Here is a 22314-nt window from a genome sequence, read left to right on the forward strand (position 1 = left end):
TTCTAGGTGAGATGAATCCTGTTGCAGTTTTGTTTTTGATAGAGAAAGGAGAATATAGTGGCACTAAAGATAGTAGTATTTTATTTGGTTTTTTGTTTGTTTTTATTAAATTACTTTAACTCACCTAATATTTTTGTTAAATAATTCTCAGAAGGTAAACAGACCTGGTTCTTAAAAAAGTTATAGGTCCAGGGAGCACAACTTTTATGTTTAAAATCTATTTAATGATATATTAATTCCACTGGAAATGTTAGCTTATTTATCAAAGAGGCTTAGAATTGAACGACATAAAAAGTAGGAAGGAAATCACATCAGGAATGCAATGGGGTGGAGGCCGTTTGCAGAGGGATGTCTCAGAAAGAAAAGCCACAGTCGCTGGTGAGGCCTGCTTTAGAAAATGTAGCAGCCAGCCTGGGCCCTTGATCTTCTGCCAGCCTGTACTGAGGAAACTTGCCACATCTGAATCTCACACTGCTGTATCTTTCAGAGCTGTTATCACTGCAAATGTTGGCAAATGTTCTTGACATAAAACAATAGGAATTCTGCTGTCATTTCTGCATTAGCGAGTCATAAAGCTCTGAAGAAACCCCAGTAGAAATGTTTTCATCAAGTACATATGAGAAAATAATAAAAGACACAAAAAAGAGCAGATAATTTCAAAGCAAGATTGCTGTATGTTTGCATAGTCCACAAAAAGGACAGTCATAATCACTGATTTGAAAATAATAAGAATAAAAAATTTCAAAACAAAAAATAAACAGTAACAAAAAAATTTGCTGAAAGTTTAAAACCAGATTCTAAGCATTAGTTAAGTAGATGCTTTTATAGGTTATTATCCAATAAACAGCCATACATCCCTCGAGTATTCTTCATCACCCCTCCCTCTTTCTTTTGGAAAGAATTTCTCTTATCATTTCCACACCCATCTAACCAAAGCCGGTATTCGAGGACAACTCTCTTATAACCTGAACTTCCTACATTATTACACTGGGTAGTGTAAGCACAGCAATTATTTTTGGAAATAAAGAAAGATGAAAGGCAACACACCAAGGGCTACTCTCTCAGCTTCTTAAAGGGAAGGTAGGATTTAAGGAATAAATTCTAATTACTGATGGCTCTTTTGGTACTGAATTTTGGCCCACACTTTCTTCCAAAGCAAAGTCTACCACAGTGATGATCCAAGCACCCCTAAGCCTGTTTCAGTTTTTAGGCAAAATTTGTCATCTAGGAATTATAAATTTTAGATATTTTTTAGTGAAGCTTAGAGTCTTCAAGTTGTTGGAGAATGCCAAAATTTCACACTTCTTTCACCTGCTATTTGACCTCATAATATGAGAGATTAGAATGAATGCAAAGATGATGTAGGTAAGGCAAAATTAAATTTCACTTATAAATTATTGTAATATGAATGTACACACACATTTACAGCACAGTTTGATTTCAAAGAAATTTGTTATAACAGGTTTGTATTATGACTGAGCATTTTGTACTTTTCTAGAATGATATTCTACCTACTCCTTAAGGTACATTTAGTAAATTATTCCCAGAAGTGAAATGCTTTGGGAAAATATGCATTTTAAACTACACCAGTCTCTCTCTCCTAGAGGAATATGATCAAATTGAATCCTTTTTATTTTGAAATTTGCAATGAAACGTTTATACATTCACGTTATGTTAAAGTTTACAAAAAAACAAATCAAAAAACCCCCACCAACAAGGAATGTGTAATATTAAAGTTTGATTTATACCCAGTTATTGGGCAGATTTTTAGAGACTTGTCACTAGAAATTATTTCAAATGCAATATTTTGGGTGGAAAAGCAAGTATCATATAATTCACTTACACTTTAAAACACAGAAAACAATACTGGATATTCTAATGGGCACATATCTGTATAACAAAAAGTATAAAGAACATCTCAGGGAAGGATTCACATGTACCAGGATGGTAGTAGGTGAGTGAGTACAGGTATGAGAATAGAAGAAAGCTTTAGTTATATCTCAAATGTTCCATTTCTTAACAAAACAAAGTGAGGTGAGGCATGCATGGCAAAATGTTAGCATTTGTTAAATCTAAGTGGTACACGCTGGCGTCTATGAAATTATTTCCAAACATTTGAAATAATTTATTATTTTAAGTATTTCCAATATAAAAGTATTACAGAGTAAGATTTTAAAATAGAGTGAAAACTTGGTTTCTTTAAGAAAAATATGATGGCAAAATGGAAGAAATATCAACATCTTCACAACTGACTCAAACTCCTTCTCTGCTGCATGTCTTTAACAGACATAGATGAGTGCACTGCAGGGACGCACAACTGTAGAGCTGACCAGGTGTGCATCAATCTTCGCGGTTCCTTCACCTGTCAGTGCCCTCCTGGGTATCAGAAGCGAGGAGAGCAGTGTGTAGGTAAGTAAAACAGTGCACTAAACCAAGTCCTGTCTGGAGCATCTTTAACTGTTTAAACCTCAAACATTCAGAACAAAGCACTCATCTTTGTTTGGAGAATGATAGTGCTGATTCTTTCATTGACTACCGATCCATTTTCCACATTAACAAGAACTAACCTTAAAGGTAGAGCATATTCTGGATAGCAGAGTGTTAGTTACATGTTAAACTAAGCAAAAGCAGAAGTTGGAGGTATGAATGAGATCACAAAAACAACCTGGAAAATCATTTTAAATTAGTTATTTGGTGCCCTAGCACTAAGACACTGATGGTTTCATTCACTGGTTTTAGCATAGCATAGCTTAGAGGGAAAATGGTGAGGTTCAAATTAGCTCCACCCCTTACTCACTTTGAGATCTTGGGCAAATACTCTATTTCGCTTTTTCCTTTAGTGCTTTGGAGATCATACTAGCCTCTGTCTTAGGAGCTCACGTGCAAGAGTACTTAGAACAGAACCGGGTCCTGGGTTGAATAGCTGTGTGCTATCATTATGTCATGAGTTAACAGACTTGTACTAAACATTTTCTATGTTGCAAAGGGGTGCAGTGCTAGGAATTCAACACACGTGCCCTACTTGAGAGCTCTACTTGAGCTCCCTGAGGGCAGGGGCCAGACCTGGTTTGTGTCACTGCTGTCTCTCCAGTCCCTGAAGAGTGCCCGCCAAGAAGATGGGCTATGCATGTTTTTTGAATGACTGGAAGAACACGGTATGCAGAGGCTGACTGGCAAATAACAAGTAAACTAAAAGTGTTCTGGGCTTAAGCTGGAGGCCCAGCACCAGGATGAAACTCTATAATTGACTCCCTCTGTCCATTGATTTAAATACCACGTCTTACCATAATATCAGTGAAAAGTCTTTATTTTCTCTTAGGAACAGAGAATATGAGGACAGGCAACCCAGCATCGATTTTCTCCTGAGAATGTGAGCTATTGTCAGGGTATCAATACTGAGCTCCTGGTGGACCCTGGACCTGTTCTGCCTGCCATGGTGCTGTGCCTAGGTGCTGGGGCTAGTGTCCAGCCTCTGAGGAAGGACCAAGGTTCATAGTGGCTGAAGCTGTGACTGAGGAGAAAATTGTGTGGAAAACTCCACAGGCACCAAAGTTTTGCCCACTTTAGTAGTCAGGAAAATAAACGATTGAGGGTATAAAAAGTATAGAAAAAGAACTAACCCAGCCTACTATAGGAAGAATCAAAGTGAATAGAACATATGGTTAGAGCCCTTTATGATGTGGTAGGAGGAGATGTTCTTAAATTCAGATCCAATATCGTGGCTTCCCTGCTATTCCCCTACCCACAGAACCAATACTACATTCCCCAACAGAGCATATAAGGTCTTCCTCAATCTAATCCTTGCCCAGCTCTGTTGTACCAATATCCCTCTCCTGTCAAAAAAAACCTACACTCCAGCTTTGTCCTACTAATTATATTTCCCCAGTACACCACAGTGTCACACTTCAGTGCCTCTACATAAGCTCTTTCAGTACCAGAAACATGCATTCCTACAAACTCCTATTCAACTCTCAAATCCCAGGTCACTTTCTCTGGGAAGTCTTCCATGATCTACAGAAATATAATTTATCACTCCCTCCTCTATGCCAGTAATTCTCAAGCTTTTCTAAAAATTTCCAATCTGTTACAGATCAATACTTCTGTAAAGTACAGTTAAAATGTTGCAGTAACACCAAATTGCTATTCCTAAATACATGCTCTCAATTTCTGTACTTATTCATTGCATACTGATCCAAATACTCTGTGGACCAGTAGTGGTCAGCAGGTCACCCCTTGAGTAGAATGGTGCTCCCTCTATCCCTTGTACACTTCTCTATTGTTGATCTTATCATTTCATGCAGTAATTTGTTTCCATTCAAGACAGGTAGAACATACATATGTCTTATCATCATTATAAACTTACACTGACAAACAACAATGCTAGCAAATAATAATGAATGTTTACTGGTTGAGAAGAGATGCATTGTTTATTCATCAGATATTTATTGAGGGCTGACTTTGTGCCAGGTTCTAAGTGCTGGGCCATTGTGGTAAACAGACTTTACAAGATCATGGCCTTCATAGAGCTATTAGAAAGTACCATTTATATAAATTAGCTATTGATATTGGCACTTGCCTGTAATATTAGGTACTAGGAATAACTGTGTTAAAATTGCTGTTAATTAGTATGAAGTTTCCATTCATTCAGCTAATATTTATTGAGCACCTACTAGGCCAGGCCCTGTGATAGGTCTCTTAATAAATCATACAGCAGTGAACAGACAAAAAATACTCTACTTCCACCTCAAAGGATGAGACATGTCTTATTTGCCAAGCATTAGTGGGGGAGACAGACAAGAAACAAAAAAATACATAACACAATGTTAAGGAGTGTCAGTGGTTACAAAGAAATATAAAGCAGGATAAGGGGATAGATGGGGCAGAAGAAAATATTTTATATGGATGGACAGAGATGGCCTCCCTGAGGTGACATTTGATCAGACACCTAATAAATTAGGAAGGAAGCCATGTGAATATCATTATTGTTTATTTCAAAATTCAAGTTAAATCAAATATATTTTGCAGCTTATTTTTAATAGCTCCCATTTATTTTTACCTGTTCTATGCAATAAATTTTGCCTACATTATCTCATGTAATCCTCTCAACAATTCTACCACATTGTTGTATTATTACTAACAGAAGAGGAAGCTCTGAGAGGTTAAGACCTAGTAATGCCAGAACAAAGATTTAAACTCAGGTTACCTTGAGGTCACTTGAGCACACTGCCTCTCACACTTTTAGTTATTAAAATACCAGAAGAGTTCAGCATAAAGTTTTGTTTTCATTTTTTACCAGAAGATAGTGTTACTACATAGTATTATATTGATCTGCATAATTGTTATTTTAAATTACATATGCCATATTGGAGTTGTCACAAAGTGTAGAGTCATGAATTAATTAAATTTTATTATGCTTCTAAGATATTAATCCTACTCTGCAAGTTCTCAGTTGAGCATTTTATAGTTGGAAATATTTATACGAGAAGGACATGGGCTGGAACACTTCATCAAGTGTGTCAAGAGGTAACTTGTTTAGCATCCCATTCCTTCCACAGTGTTCTTTCATATGATTCTCACAAAAACTTCCTAAGATACACATAGCAAGCACTACTATACACGTTTTACAGAAGAAAAAAAACTAGATACCAAACATTAAAGTGACTTCACTAAGGTCACCAGCTGAGCAACAGCACATACCTCCTTTTCTTAGTTTTATGCTACATACTCAATTCTTCCATAGTTCTTTTTTACTTCTGTCATTATAAATAAGCTTTCAGATTCCCAACCTGACATTCTCATTTATATGTGAAATAATCTTAATTACTTTTCTCTCTTTAAAATCTCAACCCATCCAACTAGGTGTATGAATCCAGGTATATGAAGTCTTTGTTCTTAACATCTGATTTAACTGCAGAATACAGACCAAAGTATATTTAAAGCACAGATACTCTACTTTAAAAAGAAAAGAAAAATAATTACTTCTAAAATGAGGTCTCTAGATAGGTTTCCTAAATAATGCTCTGCTGAGAATTTGAGATTAAACAGCTCAATCATAGTCAATAATTTGGATAGTCAGTAAGTTGGTTCTCTTTGTGTGTGTGCTTGATAACCTAGATATAGATGAATGCACCATCCCTCCATATTGCCACCAACGATGCGTGAACACGCCAGGATCATTTTACTGCCAGTGCAGTCCTGGGTTTCAGTTGGCAGCAAACAACTATACCTGTGTAGGTAAGTCTTCTGGGAACAGTCATCCTGAGTGATTTCTGTTTTCCCAACCCACATTGCAGTATTTCTAGTTTTCTATGTTCTTGAGTGAACTGGTTTCTATCAACTTCCCTGCATAAAGCTGAAAAGACAAAAACAAATCTGCTTCTTAAAACACATCAAGATGTGCATGGAACCATTTTAAGCCTTGGCTTTAATTCTCCTCTGTGAATGTATCAAAAAAATAAAAATAAAAAACTACAGATCAACTGATATACACACACCAATTAGTCAACAGTACACAATATAAATACTGAAGGTACCACAGGGGTTACTGCAAGTTCAAATACATAAGCTTCCTGCTCAAAGTGCATCTGATTTTTACATGCTTCTTCTACCCTTTCAGAATGCAATGTCACGGCACACAGTTTTAAGATTGGCATGACATGGAAAGAATCTAGTGCAGGAAAAATGCCTTTTCACAATATTTTCAGTGCCTCAGAGCATTGCAAAACTCTGTATGGGTCTCAAAGGCTTATGTTATAATTGTAATGGAATTTAACAGAGCCCATTTAAAAAGTGATAAATAGCACAGATAAATCTTCACTACAGCATGCTGAGAGACCGTATCAGTATGTGTCTTATATCAATTATTTATAGACTTGGCATTTTGCATCTGAACAACAATAAAAGAAAATAGATACTGGAATGTATATTTATTAGAATCATTAAATTCTTTTGGAAAGATTCATCAAACACAGAACTGTCATTCCCAGAAAAAAAAATATTCTAGTATTTCTAAAAGAAGTGTATGACAGATGTTTGAAGTTGTTCCAACAAATATGAAACCTGAATGGATGTTCTCCAACGAGCTTCTGCAGCTCAAAGAATTCAGCTAGGGAATTACTCACTTATCATCAGATGACATAGGTACAAAAGAGCAAGGCTGTGTTTAAAGACACAGATACATAAATGCATATAATCTTGCCTTTCAGACATAAATGAATGTGATGCCAGCAATCAGTGTGCTCAGCAATGCTACAACATTCTTGGTTCATTCATCTGTCAGTGTAATCAAGGATACGAGCTAAGCAGTGACAGGCTCAACTGTGAAGGTAAACTATTTTCCAAAAAATTTGTAGTAATAGTCCAATCCCTGTGATTGCTGTTGCTTTAGTTGAGCATGTACCTGTCTATAGAAATAAAATTTTATTGATGGAAATTCTGTTCTAAAATCCAGTTAATTTAGTTCAATTGTAACATTGGCTTTTTAGTATGTTATCAAGAAAAAGGAGAAGAAACACAATAACTGAAATATTAGATATAGGCTGGGTCTAGTAATTAGAAAGAGTGCTCAGTGTCTTGCTTCTCAGCTGTGATGCAACAGCCAGCAGCACTGGCACCTCCTGGGAGCCTGTGAGAACTACAGAATCTCAGGCCCCAGTCCTGACCTACTGAATCAGATTCTGCACCTAATGAGAATTCCAAGTGACTGCCTTGCATATTTAAGTTCAAAAATAGCTGATTGCGTGTCAGGAACATTAGAATAGAAACCAAGAGACCTGGTCCCTAGTCATTCCTGCCACTGTGTACTTAAGGTGCCTTGGTTTCACTTTCTACATGAGCAAAAAGAGGACCATGTAACTGGAGGGATGACCTTGAGAGTCCATTTCACGTGCACACTCCACCATGTAATTCAAAAGGCGTAAGACATTCTGAAGGGTATGCCCTTGACACTTGATACTCCTGACTTCCTTGCAAACCCTCCCAGCTTTACTTGGGGCTAGAAAGATCATGTTCCACACAGAAAGGCCTCACATCATGCCACTGTGCTTAAAATGAAAAGGGACTGGCTCTGGACAGCTGCTTCTGCACTTCTGAGCAAACTATAGGGACAGTACCATTGAGAAATGCAAAGCATTCTTTCCCTGAAGGCCAGACGCTGCCAGGACATCACCTCTAGAAGCTAGCACAGGAATAGGACTTGGAGTTCAAAACTCAGATGAACTTGGAAGCAGAGCCACCCAATTTCTGAGAAGGCAAATATGAATCTGCACCATGGGTGGATCTGCCAAGCCCAACATGAAGAGCATCAACCACGAGCCAATTCATTCAGTCTGCTCAGCTAGTATTGTTAGGTTCCAGGATTCACCAGACTGTCAGCAATATTTCAGTGAGACTGATGGTAAGAAAAATTCTTTGTACTATGAAGTTCTAGGGGAAATGAGCTGATATTGTTAGAATTTGCACTTGAGCTTCTTATAAAGTATTATATTTCTGTTTCAGAGTTTTCAGTGTTAAAAAGAAAATAACAAAACAATGACATGTAAGTTTTCGACTCTGTCATTGCTCTTTTCTTGTTCAACAGACATTGATGAATGCAGAACCTCAAGCTACCTGTGTCAATATCAATGTGTCAATGAACCTGGGAAATTCTCGTGTATGTGCCCCCAGGGATACCAAGTGGTGAGAAGTAGAACATGTCAGGGTAAGTTTGTTGCTTTCATATCTGTTAAGTTTTAACCAGGAAAAGCAGGGAAGAAGTTACAGGATTCTCTACACAGACTTTCACTACTTGTACTTTGAATATAGCCTTTCTTTCCTTGTTCATCATGAGATATGCATGTCTCATAAAGAGGATATACAGTATTAAGGGTGACTTTCTTCAAAATTTAAAGTAATCACTTTCTTTTTAAAATTTAAATAATTTTAATAAAATATTGATATGCCTTCTATATAGCCTACATAATCTCTAATATATATTCTTTAATTATTCACCAGAAAAAGACTCAGTTATTAAAATATCTCACCACGAGTTTGAGTGTGGAGCATAAGCTTAGTGTGTGCTTAGCCACACCTGAAACTAACCTCAGTTCTCTAAAACACCAAGATTATAAATTGGGTAAAAGTTTAAGCACTGAGAAAATCAGCCTCATGTGTACTAAAATGTGCTTGAATTCTTTAGTGAAAAACTACTGATCCAAAAATAGCTAATGTCCTTGGGTCCAGTTTTTAAATAAACATTCAGGTGATCTTCACAGCTTTATGTAGGTAGAAGCAGGAGCTCTCTACAGAGGACAATTTTAGAGTTTCTTTGAAAGACTTGACAATAAGAACCCTCTTCTTCCTACCTCCAATGCTGCATGTAACTTAAAATTTCTTTAATAGTGAAAAGACTGCTCAAATAAAACTAAAACTGTACATAATCCTGGAAAAACTAGTACAAACACATATTTATATAAAGCAGTGAGAGTGTTAAAAGAATGACTGAACTTGAAGACACAAAATCTGTTTGAGTCCCAGCCATACAACATTCTTTCTATACAATTTGAACAACAAATTATCAAATTTCTCTGAGCCTCAGCTTCCTCATTCGGAAAAAGGAGTTGAGGGAATGAAATGGAATAATAAAAAGAAAAATTATTTGTAAACTACAAAACCTGTACAATTCAAGATTTTTATGAAGTTTTCCGAGCAATATAAATGCCTAGTAGCAAATCTCCAAGGGAAGGAGACAATCAGGATTCTCAGTTTATATCATGATTTTACAGGAAAATATGAATTCACAGGAATATCCATGACCTGAGATTTTATAGTATGCATGTGGTCATTCAACTGGAATCCAGCCACTAAGTATAAGCATAATCAGAATGTAGTTCATTGCACAATGAACATCTTTATACCCCTTTCCAGGTTACTAGAGACTCTGTAATGCTAATTGTGGAAAAACATTGCATTCCAATCGTTTTACTTTCTGAATCCTAATTGAGACTTTTAATTGAGAATATTACATGCAGGAAAATGTTAGCCAGTGGGATATCTTAACCAATTCCCCTGGAGTCCTTCAAACAAAAGACTATGTGTTTCTGGTCATAAATGGATTTGATACTCAGCAAAGGCAGAAACAAATTAACGTTCAGTGGAATATTCTCTGCTTGTGCTATTTGCATGGAAACACTTATGTCTGTTATAATTAAAGGTGGAAATGGATTGCAAATAGGGGATTCATCAGTGTTATATCTTGAAGATATGCAGCTTAGAATGTTTGGTTAAACCAAAATATTTTTTGTGAAAGAGACGTACCATTCTTTCCCCCAATGAAACCATGCCTTCCCAACTTTGTCCACAGACTAAAGTAAAACCAAAAGAGTCTGGATTCTTACCTTCCCCCAAAAGGTTTACTTTAGGTATAAAATAACTATTCTCATTTCCACAGTCTTGGGAAAATGAAAACTGTTTGGCAAGGGGCGGGGAGAGGGACAGCAGGGAGGGAAGGAAACAGAGGGAAGGGGAGAGAGAATACACACACACTTATCAAATATTTTAATACTATTAATAATTTCTGAAAAACCTTCCAAATGATTAAGGAGTTGATTATGCTAGGCTCTAAATTACTGGAAGTAATAAATAAAATTATGACATAGTTTCCTTTGCTACTATTGAATTCCATATACAAAAAACAGTCTTTGTTTCTCTGTAGCTAAACAGCATCTTTATTTTTCACAAAAAAAAGTGAAAAATATTGAAAAGACAAGTCACTTGTGATTTCTTCTGAGGAATCTAAGTTCTTTCTTTAGCCATAGCCAGTCCAAAAGAAGATACTTCTTATAACTGACTCTTGGAAACTGCTTAGCTTTTCCAGTCTCCTCTTGGGTTCCAGATAGCTTTAGCCAGTTTGGAAACTAAAAGAAAATATTTTTTCTCCAAAGTCAAGAAATGGAATTATTCTCATTTAGAAGATGCAGTACCTTGCAGTGGAAAGATGCCTGTCACTAACTGTATGAATTTGGGTTCAGCCACTTAACCCTTATTTGTTTTTCCTTCCTGCCAAATAGAGATAATTTTTCTCATCATCTCCACATGGTTTGTGTGAAGAGCAACTTAGTTCAATTTAATATTTCTTAGAAGCCAGGTTACCCCAGTACATTAATGTTAGGTGACAATGGAATAAAAAGATGTGCATGATAACCCTTGACCTCCAGGAGTTTCCAAGCTAATAGAAGGATTGAGACAAACAAGCAGATTTCAATAATGCAAAGCAGAAAGCAATAAAGGCCCAAAAAGAGGAACACGAAGTATGAGAATTCAGAGAGAAGAAAGAGATCATATTGCAGCAACAAGACCATGCCTGGCTTGCAGCAAGGATTCAGTAAATTATTTATGGAATAAGTAAATTAGTGAATGAAAATATCTAATTGTGGGGAAGGAATGATTCAGAAAAGGCTTGTATTTGATAAACTCTAAATCACTATTCAAATGTTAAGGGAGACAGACATATATAGGGATGTGGATATTAATATAATTTTCATCATTGTTGTAAATGTAGTGGTTCTCTAGTGAAACTGTTTTCTCAGATGTCACCAGGGAGCTCCTAATTCCCAAATCTAAAACCAGTCTTTGTCCAGCCTGGCCTTTCCACAGCCCTCCTTCCTGGGACTCTCTCCCCTTTTGACTTCCTTGCACTGCATTTTCCTAGGTTGACTCTCACCGCTGACACCTGGTCTTTAAATAGCTATGCTCTATATGGTGGAACACTTCATAGCTTCACTTCTTGTGCTGTGAACATCTTCCTCTGGATGGTGTAATCCACTCCCAGGGCATCACTATCCAGGAGCATGCTACTGCTTACTGCAGCCACAGCTCTAGCCTGTCCCTCTCTCCCAGGTTCCTGAGCCTGACGATAACCTCCATCTTCATAGTTTTTGTTTGCTGCTTTCTCAGCCTGAAAGGCCCTCCCCACTCCAATCAGGAAACTTCCATCTAACCATCACCCTTTTCAATGTCACACTGAGATGGCTCCTCCTTCCTTCAGCCTTCCCTACTCCCTCAGAGGGAAAGAAGTGCTGTTTTTCACTTTTATATAAGCAGAGTCAATGTTTAGCATTTGGCTTTAAATTCAGCAGATGAACAATAGGTGCTTGATAAAATACCATGAAATGACACATATTAATCTGTCAAGAATGTCTCCACTATATCTGTCCTGAATTAAATGCAATGAACTCAGGTCCCACCCAGTTTTGTGCCTAAAAGCAAATTAAACAAAGTCCAGATTCTCCCTCACTTCCTTCCTTGCAAACTGGAATCTGCCACTTATACAAGTTACTTAGATCAGTAAACTCTTCAACTCTACGTCCCTACAGATATAAATGAGTGTGAGACCACAAATGAATGTCGGGAAGACGAAATGTGCTGGAATTATCATGGCGGCTTCCGTTGTTACCCACGAAATCCTTGTCAAGATCCCTATGTTCTAACATCAGAAAAGTAAGAAAAATCAGAACTTTTGCTTTTGAAACTGAGACTCTTCTGGTTTTACCAAGCCTAACTGGTGAATCCTTTTGTCTCTGCAGCCGATGTGTTTGCCCAGTCTCAAATGCAATGTGCCGAGAACTTCCCCAATCCATAGTCTACAAATATATGAGCATTCGATCTGATAGGTCTGTGCCATCAGACATCTTTCAGATACAGGCCACAACCATTTACGCCAACACTATCAATACTTTTCGGATTAAATCTGGAAATGAAAATGGAGAGTTCTACCTAAGAGTAAGTATCCTAAGGGCAACCTTAGTTGTTGAGAAAGGATCACGTTTGTTGTTGTTTGGAAATAATTCACACAGAAAGAAAGCTAGCATTTAAAGAGTTTATGTGCAGGCATCATGTAAGGCCTTCCTGTATCTCATTTAATCCTTTTGGTAATACTTGGTCAGATAGATATTAATATTTATTTCCTTATTTTACAGAAGAGAAAAGTGAGACTCAAAGAGATTAAGTAGCTTCTCTAAAGTCACTCAGATAAAGGTTACAGACTAATGGAGTTGTATGTGACCACTAACACACAAGCCTACACACACACACACACACACACACTACAAACAGATATACACAAATCAGTAATATATAATTGTATGTCGATACAATAATTCCTGGACAGCTTTTCAAAAACCTTGAATTCCTTATCGTGACATTTGTAAGACTATTTATATTTGCACCAAAGCTAAGACCTATAAATATCTGAGAAGTGACCCCCACCCCCTGTACCACAAGCTATTCTTACAAATTTCCAGGCAGGCAATGTGAGGCCACCTTTATATTTTGCCTTTCTTTCATTGCCTATGATGAAGTCTTTCTCTGAATTCTGCCTTTTCTCTCTTCACAGTGTCTCCTGGGTTATCTTTCCTTCCTTATGCCCTGACTCTTTTCCTTTAAATTGACTCGGCACCTCTCTAAATCCTCCAAGGGCTTCCTTCCCAGCATATCTGCCTGACTCCAGTGCCTCAGACATCCAGTCCTCCCTGCAGAATCTTAGCAAGTTCATTTTAGGTTAAAATTCTGACATATTTAAAATACCGCTCACCACTTCATGTGAAAATGATGGCATCCCACCAAGCAGTTTGCAGGGTTACGGTAACTGTTTCATGCTAAGGATGTTATTCATCCAGTTACAATTTTTTCAAAACTCCTTTGGGCACTCTTCATTTTTTAATCAGATTTTAAGGTCAATATTTCATTTTGAGAATATGAAAAGTAAATTGAGAAATTCATCCTTGTGGTAAAGTTTACAGATTTTTACTGTTTACACGTTTATCCTGTTCTTTGACATATGAAGTTCCCTTCCAGCTCCAGAATTATGGGATTCTGTTTCTTTGCCAGTAAATTAGAAATGATTAATTTCTCATGACCAACTTCTAAAGAGAAAAACTCAACCCAAAATATAATCTATTACTACTCTCCTTTCTAAAAACTAAAAATAAACTTCTTCAACATTTGATGCTTTGAATTTGAGATATACTAGATACTTGTAAGACTCTTTAAATGAATGTCACACAGTTCAGATAATAACAAGTTAATCATTTTAGCACCAAAAAAAAAAAACCATTATTTGTAGCCCATGGCAATAAAATAGATTCATCTCAAAATCTTCTTTAAAAATAATTTTCCATTTTGAACTCTTAGTCATAATTTAAGAAAATAAAATTTCCCAGCATAATCAACAAATAGTTAAGCAAAGTTCCTATGTGGGTTTTTTTGCAATCAACATGGCACTTTAAAAGTTCTATGATTTCATATCAGTGTATAGACTTGATGTTTTCAAATATAAACAGTGTTTTTCTCAAGTAAAATCCTTTTTTATGAATGGTATAAAATGTTGCCCATTTTTTGTCGGTTTTTTGTTTTTGTTTGTGGGGAGAGGTAATTAGGTTTATTTATTTACATATTTATTTTAATGGAGGTACTGGGAATTGAACCCAGGACCTCGTGCCTCCTTAGCATGCACACTACCACTGAGCTATTACCTCCTCTGAACGTTGCCAATTTTGATAACCCCAGTGTTAAATACTATTTGAAACAAAAAAGTATTTAAAATAAAAAGACATTTCAAGACTATTTCTTATCACATAATTTAGAAGGTAATTGGATCAAATCCTACAAAACCTCTTCACCGAAATTCCACTTGTGCAGAGGGCATTTAATCATAAGACTCAATCAGCAGGCCTTAATTAAGCATCCATTATATGCTCAGCTCCATGCTAGGTGCATGTAATACACAGTTCCTTACTTCATAGAGCTTTAAATATTACTTTGTGGCATAGTTAACATCTATGAAAAAAGGAGACAAGGTTATGTTTAATTCCATGGTCCAAGACATCAAAGAATTAATGTGGGCTGGAATAGTCAAAGAATGTTTCTTGAATGTTCATGAGACTGAAACTTGGGATATAGGATTTTATTTACATTCCTTTTGAGAGAATACTGAGAAAATCTTCTTCCCTAGAAAAGGGGACATATTGTAAAGAAGTAGTACATGAAATTGAAGGTAGAATACCATCTTCCATCCATACTGACCAATATTTATCCTCCCTTACTGAGCCTTATTTTTTTTCATCATCCTTATCACCACCTTGCATAGTATTCATTTGTCCATGTTGCCTACTAGAGTGTGAGTGCAATGAGAGCAGAGATATTACCTGTCTGTTCACTCTCATATGCACAGCACATAGAATGAATGGTGCCTGGCGCATTACAGTTACTCAAAAAATATTTTTAAATGAATGAATTAATTCAGTCAACATCTTCAAGGTATCAGTGTTACCTATAAGAGGCAAGCACCATGCTAGGTCCTAGAGACATAGCAGCGAATAAAACCAAGCCAGTTCCGGCCCCAATGGAGCTTATAGTCAAGACATCAAACAAGTGTTCACAAGTATGCTGAATGTTACAACTGAGCATTGCAAATTGCTCACGAGCACACAACAACCCCTAACCAAGACAGCAATAGTCTGGGAGCTTCCTGGAGGAAGTAGATCTAAACTGAAGACTAGCAATTAGGGACTAGTAAATGGAATGCATAAAAAGCCAACCAGTTGATCTGGAACTCCAGTGCTACAGGCAGAGTGGCTTGAGAGGAGCCTGGAGAGATGAGCAGGGCCTAGATCACACAGTGCCTGACAGACTATATTAAAGGTTTCAAGTAGAGGAGTTGCTAGCAGATTTTCATGTTAAAAAGACACCTGGCTACACTGTAGAGTCTGGGTTGGAGTGGAGCAAGAATGGAAATGGAGAGACTAGTAAGTAGTTCAAGAGATGGAGGACTAAGGTGGTAGCAGTGAGTCCAAAAGAAGTGGACAGATTTATGAAGATACAGGAAGAACTACATGACTTAGTAACCCATTTGCTGTGGGGAGGTGGAGGGAAAGGAAGCACCAAACATAACTTCCAAGTTTCTGTCTTGAGCAACAGTAAATGGTAATGCCATTTCTGAGATAAGGAAGAAGGAGCCAGTGTAAAGAGGAAGGTGAGGAGTTCAGTTTGGACATGTGGAGTCCTGGTCACCATGAGCCATCCAAGTAAAGGTGAATAGAGAATTGAATATGTGGGCTTTCAAGTCACTGGCAAATACGTGATAATCGAAGCTATGGTTATGAATGAAATCACTCAAAGAGAGTGTGTAGGGAGTGCGTGAGATCACTTAGAAGAGAAGAGGACATGGGATAGGGGAAGTTTAGATTTTGAAAAGTTTTCCTCTCTGCAACCTGATCTGGGCACTATCATAGTTGTCCAGTATCTTAGCCTACAATTCCCTGGCCATCTCATCCCCCATGACCTTCAGCTTTATGTCACTCTGCCACCAACCACATGACCACATGCTGGACTTTGTTATCATGCAGCAGAGTTCCACATCAGAATCTTAGTCTCCCATGACCCCCTCAGTGACTGATTCTCTTTCCTCTCTCTCATGCCCTCACTCCCATTCTATCTGCTCTTCACCCTCAAAGTGATGCTAGTCCCCTGACCCTTCACCTCCCACTTTCTTCCAGTTTGTCAACTTCTTGGTGGAGCCTTAAACTATCCTGTTACAAACACCTCATCTCCCTGTCCAGCAACCCTAGATCAATCACATAATCCATATCTACTTTCATACCCAGCTTGTCAGCATGGATCGGTAATACTATAAGTCTCCAACTTCAGATGTGTCCTCAGTATGCTACACAATCCTACTACTTTCTTTTATTTCTTCTCCTTAGCCCCTGATTGCAAATGTCCCCATACTCTTTAAGTCCTTATACCCTTCATTTTCAGGGGGTGACCTCACCTCCAACTCTTCTGAAACCACTGAAACCAACACGTATGAATTACCTGAATTTCCCATCCCATCCCTCACAAATTTGAGTCCATGTGTCCCTCTTCTAACCTTCTCCCTTGAGTTTTCCAAAGACGAGGTTTCACGTCTATCAATCAAGACCAACCCACCACCTGTATTCTTCATTCTGTTTCCTCTGGAACCTTGTTCTTTCAAACACTCATTTACCTCCTACACATTCAATTTGTTTCTCCCTCTGGATGTTGCCTCCTCTCTCTCTCTCCCCTCCCTTCTTAGCCATGGGTTCTTAAAGCACAGTCTGCAATCACACTCTCTACTTTCTCACTTCCAAGTCACTCTTCTAGCTCCTGTTCCCACTACCCTACCGAAGTTGCTCTAGAAAAAAAGCCACCAACAACATGCATACTGCTAAATCCAGAGGCATTTTTCAGTTCTAGTCACCCTCATCCTCCCCTGCTCTATTGGACTCTACTTGCCATTCATCTGTTTCTCACTTAATTAATGTATTTCTTCTCAGCTTCCTTCAGTGGCCTTCTCTTCTGCCCTCTCCTTAAATGTTGGCCTCTCCTAGACCCTATCTTATGACATATTTATCTCTCCCTTCTCCTAATCCACTGTTTCTATCCTTTCCCTCCTCTTGGCATTCAGATACACATCTACTTGCCTGCCTGGCCAAAATCATCTCCCTGTAGTCTCCAGCACCCATCACATTGTTCATCAAAATGAAACTGCACCCAGTTCTTCTGAAGGCACTTCTTTACAAAACTTCCATTTATCCTGGGTGACTCTCCTCAGGCATTCAGAAGCCTTCTATCAATGCTTCAGAATCCTTCCTCTTTTTCCCTGTGTGTGTACACCTCTATGTGTCTTCATATATACCCTTCATATCCCCATATATCTCAACATTTGCCACATCCTATTGAAATTAACTACTTACTTGTCTCTTCACCTATTCGAATGTTAACAGATCCACAATGTTGAGATGTGAAAGATGACAATTTTGTTTATCAGTTCAAAAATTATCAGATTCTGATGTGAACTCCAGTCTCTATTAAGACTAGGACTACTTGATAAAAACGAAGGGAAACATTAACAGAGAGGAATGAAGAGAAAACAAAGAACTATCATAAAAGCAGGTCTCTGTAACTAGAACTAATGACTATGTGTGGACAAGGGGTAAGATCCAAGAAGGATTGAAGCCAAGAAGGAACTAAGTAGTGACTTTTATCCTACCCACAAAATTCTTCCCCTAATTCTTATAGGAAGTATATTCACAAATAATAGAAATTTCAATACAAGAAAAATTATTCTCTTCATCCCTCTTTTTTCTTTTATTTTAGCAAACAAGTCCTGTAAGTGCAATGCTTGTGCTGGTGAAGTCGCTATCAGGACCAAGAGAATATATAGTGGACCTGGAGATGCTGACAGTCAACAGTATAGGAACTTTCCGCACCAGCTCAGTGTTAAGATTGACAATAATAGTGGGGCCATTTTCATTTTAGTCCTTTAAAAGAGTCCGCTATAGGCATTTAAATCAGCCAAAGAATATTGTTATCTTAAAGCACTATTTTATTTATAGACATATCTAGTACATCTACATCTATATACTGTACACTCAACAATAATTCAAACAATTACACCATGGTATAAAGTGGGCATTTAATCTGTAAAGATTCAAAGTTTGTCTTTATTACTGTATGTAAATTAGACATTAATCCACTAAACTGGTCTTCTTCAAGAGAGCTAAGCATACTCTATCTGGTGAAACTTGGATTCTTTTCTGTAAAAGTGGGACCAAGCAATGATTATCTTCTGTGATGACAGTCTCATAAGGAGGCAGTCATCATAACATTGAACAGCATGCAAGTTCAAGAATGAGTTTTTTAACTGCTTTGTAAGAAAATGGAAAAAGTCAATAAAGATATATTTCTTTAGAAAATGAGGATCTATCATACTTGTGTTGGTTTTTGTTTTCATGATAAGTCTAAATGTGGTTGTTCATTACATAGTAATAAATCATTATTGCATAATATACTGGTTTCTATAAGATATTTAAAATTTAGTCAGAAAATTTTTGTTATGAATATAAAAAAATACTAAGCGAAATTCCCAAAATGAATAAAAATTACTATATTGAGAAAAGTATTATATTGAGAATTCTATGGGGAAGAGATGAGAAAACAAAATTTTCTAAATCACTTTAGCGTTGACCTGAAGAGGCAAACTCAGTGTACTAGTCAGTTTGAGTTGCTATAACAAAATATTATATACTGGGTGGCTTATAAACAACAGAAATATATTTCTCACAGTCTGGAGGCTGGAAGTCCAAGATCAGGGTGCCAGCATGGTCAGGTTCTGATGAGAGACCTCTTCTAGGTTGTAGACTCATATCCTTACACACAGAAAGAGAGCAAGAGAGCTTTCTGGGGTTCCTTTTATAAAAGCTCTAATCCCATTCATGAGGGCTCCACCCTCATGACCTAGTTACTTCCCCAAGGCCTCAGCTTCTAATAGCATCACACTGGGAGTTAGGATTTCAACATATGAATTTTGGGAGAACACATTCAGTCCATGACACTCAATAAATGTAGTAGGATTCCTGAATTCAGGATTTCCACAGAATAGAGAGCAAAATGAAGAAATTATTTTTCTGAGGAACTTTTAATTTTTTAATAAAATTAAAACCCTAAAACTTCAGTAACTTATAACTAAAATTTATCATCTTTATATGTGATACTCACAGAGAAAGGAAATGGTGATGATTCTTATTCTTGGCATCCAGAGTGATAATGAACTAAAGCAAATTATCCTCCCTCCTCATTCTATGAAAAGGTTTTATGTCTTATTTGTTTAAAATGTTACTGCTTCCCTTTGATGTATTATATTTTTAAATTGAAATAAATATTCTTTTAGAGGATCACCCAATCTTTGGAGTTTTTTTAGTGTAGCCAATAACAGCCAATATAATTTTTGTGTCTGGGAAAAAAATTAGTTATAGCTGCCAGAGCAAGAACAACTATTTGCTTTTTAAAAAAAAAATAAATAACCTAGGAGTTGAGGAAACAAACAAAAAACTGTTAAAATCACTCCACAAAAATTTGTGCAATTTTCCCTTACATCCAATTTCAAAGCAGATATGAAGAACCTCTGTCACCAGATAACCTTGCCACTGAAATAAATGTTCCTCAGAGAGTTGACAAAATATGCAGTAATTGTCAAAAAGAAAGTGCACCAAGAGACCAAGGAATAATACACAAACTTCTTGTGTGAGTAGGCAAGGGTGTTTTTAAAGGGTATGGGGGGTAGAAACAATGATGAGAGAACAAGTGTAACCAAGGGCTAGACAAAGAAGCAGAGTGAACAACCAGCCACCACACAGCAGGACTGTTGAGTATGTTCTTGTCATCCCGTCCACAGGATTACTTACAGTCCAGATAAATCAAGTTCAATCCAATCTTTTCCATTCTTAATCAATATAGTGATTTTTCTACATATTGACACAATTCTCAAGTCAGAGCTGGGCACGGTAAGAGTGAAAACAAACAAAAAAATTGCCTAAGACCTTCTTCCAACAGATTTTTCACTCTTAAACAAAGAGGCAGGGTCTTATCTATACATCCAAAGAGGACAGCAGAAGAAACAGGAATCTCTCTGAAATATTTATGCATAAGTTCTGACCCTCCACCCCAACCTCTAAACACCTATATATTATTATAGACCTATAATAACATATATATTATAGAATTATATATAAAAATACATGGATTATATATAATTCTATAATAATGTATCCTATAATTATATATGTGATAATTTATAATTATATAATTTATGATAATAATATAATAATATATTACATATATTTTTTGGACTTACAGAAGCCATTAGCTGCAAACAAGATGATTTCCTTTCATTCCAAAGCCTAGTCCTATTCACAAATCATAGACACATGGAGAGTGCTAATATATTAAAGTGTCACTGATGCAATTCCTTTTCTTTTTAATTACAAAATACACATAAAATTCACCATTTTAAAGTGTACAACTCAGTGGATTCAATATATTACAATGTTATGTAAATATCACCAGTATCTAGTCCCATAACAATTTCATCACTCAAAAATAAACCTCATACCCATTAGCAGTTATTCCTCATCACCCCCTCCCACAAACTCTGGTGAGAGTTACCACTAACCTACTTTCTGTCTCTATGAATTTGCCTATTCTGGACATTTCATACAACTAGAATCACATATAATAGGTGGCCTTTTGTGTCTGGCTTCTTTCACTTAGCATAATGTCCCCAAATTCAGCCATGTTGTAACATATATCAGTACTTCATTCCTTTTTATGACTGAACAATATTCCATTGTATAGATATACCACATTTGTTTATCCATTCATCAGTTGATGGACAATAGTTGATAGGTTGTTTCCAACTGCAATTTCTTTTTATCTGGAGTATCAAAAAGGAAACTGATTCCTAGACTATCATCCACTTATTTTATAGCCTAGAGTATAAAAAAGGAAACTGATTCCTAGACTATTCATCCACTAATTTTATAGCATAAATCATCCACTTTCAGTTTCATGCTTAATTAAGAAGAACTGCAAGTGAAAATCATATTTCATTCATAGAAGAAAAATCCTGGAAAGAACTTTGAAAAGCTAACACATGCATTCCCTTTACAAGGACAACCATCCTCAGTAAACATAAATATCTCATGCTCTCTTTAAGTGTAATTTGAAATTCAAAATAAAGTAAATAACACCACTAAAAACAAACCAAAGCAGTAAGACAAAGCCCTGCTTTATTTTCAAATTATACATGACTCCCTCCTTCCTTTCTCCATGAGAATCACTGATTTAAACCAGCTCCCACTGATGGGAATTATGAAAATAATTCATCATCAAAGTCATTATCATTCAGCAGCAAGCATTTATTGAGCAACTTCTGTGGTAATCTCTTCCAACATCTAACAGTGTGATGGAGCAGAGAAGAATCGGAGTTCTAGTATCAGTTCTAACATTAACTAGTTCTGAGACTTAGCTTCTTGGGAACTTGGTTTCTTTACCCATAAAACTGAGTTACTGAAACAAGGTGTTTTTCCAGCTTTAAAAGCTGTAACTATTCCCTCACAAGAGCTGCAATGAAAGAAAAAGTGGCTCTATATGCCCAATTTTTTTTTTAAGCATTTGAGTATTCTTTGGATACAGTGGCTGTTGGGAAGCACTGGACATTGGTGAAAAAGAAAACTAACAGTTCCCACCAAAAAACAGATCTTCATAGTGAAGGTTCATTGTTGGAGCCAACGACATGAGAAATAACCCAATTTAGCTATTTATTATTTAAAATTATAATTAAAAATAATTTTTTAGTATTCACTGTTAAATTATGCATGTTTTGCTCCTTTCCATTGATTCCAACTGAAATATGATTATTCATGTTAAACTGAAAGTCATTTTACCTCGTTTCACCAGTGAAAAAAGTCCAGCCATGTG

The 22314-nt window shown here is 36.7% G+C and overlaps 1 protein-coding gene and 1 long non-coding RNA gene across 4 annotated transcripts in view; one reads left to right on the forward strand and one right to left on the reverse strand.

Moving 5' to 3' along the window:
• EFEMP1 (EGF containing fibulin extracellular matrix protein 1) overlaps positions 1-18755 on the forward strand; it is a 58863-nt gene extending 40108 nt beyond the window's left edge. For both annotated transcript variants that reach the window (XM_031675548.2, XM_006217732.4), the window contains exons 5-11: positions 2287-2409; positions 6115-6234; positions 7206-7325; positions 8579-8698; positions 12351-12474; positions 12561-12756; positions 18154-18755. In XM_031675548.2, coding sequence (XP_031531408.1) covers positions 2287-2409; positions 6115-6234; positions 7206-7325; positions 8579-8698; positions 12351-12474; positions 12561-12756; positions 18154-18315 — 965 coding nt within the window. In that variant the 3' untranslated portion in view covers positions 18316-18755. The remainder of the gene's footprint in view (positions 1-2286; positions 2410-6114; positions 6235-7205; positions 7326-8578; positions 8699-12350; positions 12475-12560; positions 12757-18153) is intronic.
• Positions 1-22314, reverse strand: part of LOC140685688 (uncharacterized) — a 261132-nt gene that overhangs the window by 89245 nt on the left and 149573 nt on the right. The window lies entirely within an intron of this gene.

This window comes from Vicugna pacos, chromosome 15, assembly GCF_048564905.1.
Source record: "Vicugna pacos chromosome 15, VicPac4, whole genome shotgun sequence".
Taxonomy (NCBI): domain Eukaryota; kingdom Metazoa; phylum Chordata; class Mammalia; order Artiodactyla; family Camelidae; genus Vicugna; species Vicugna pacos.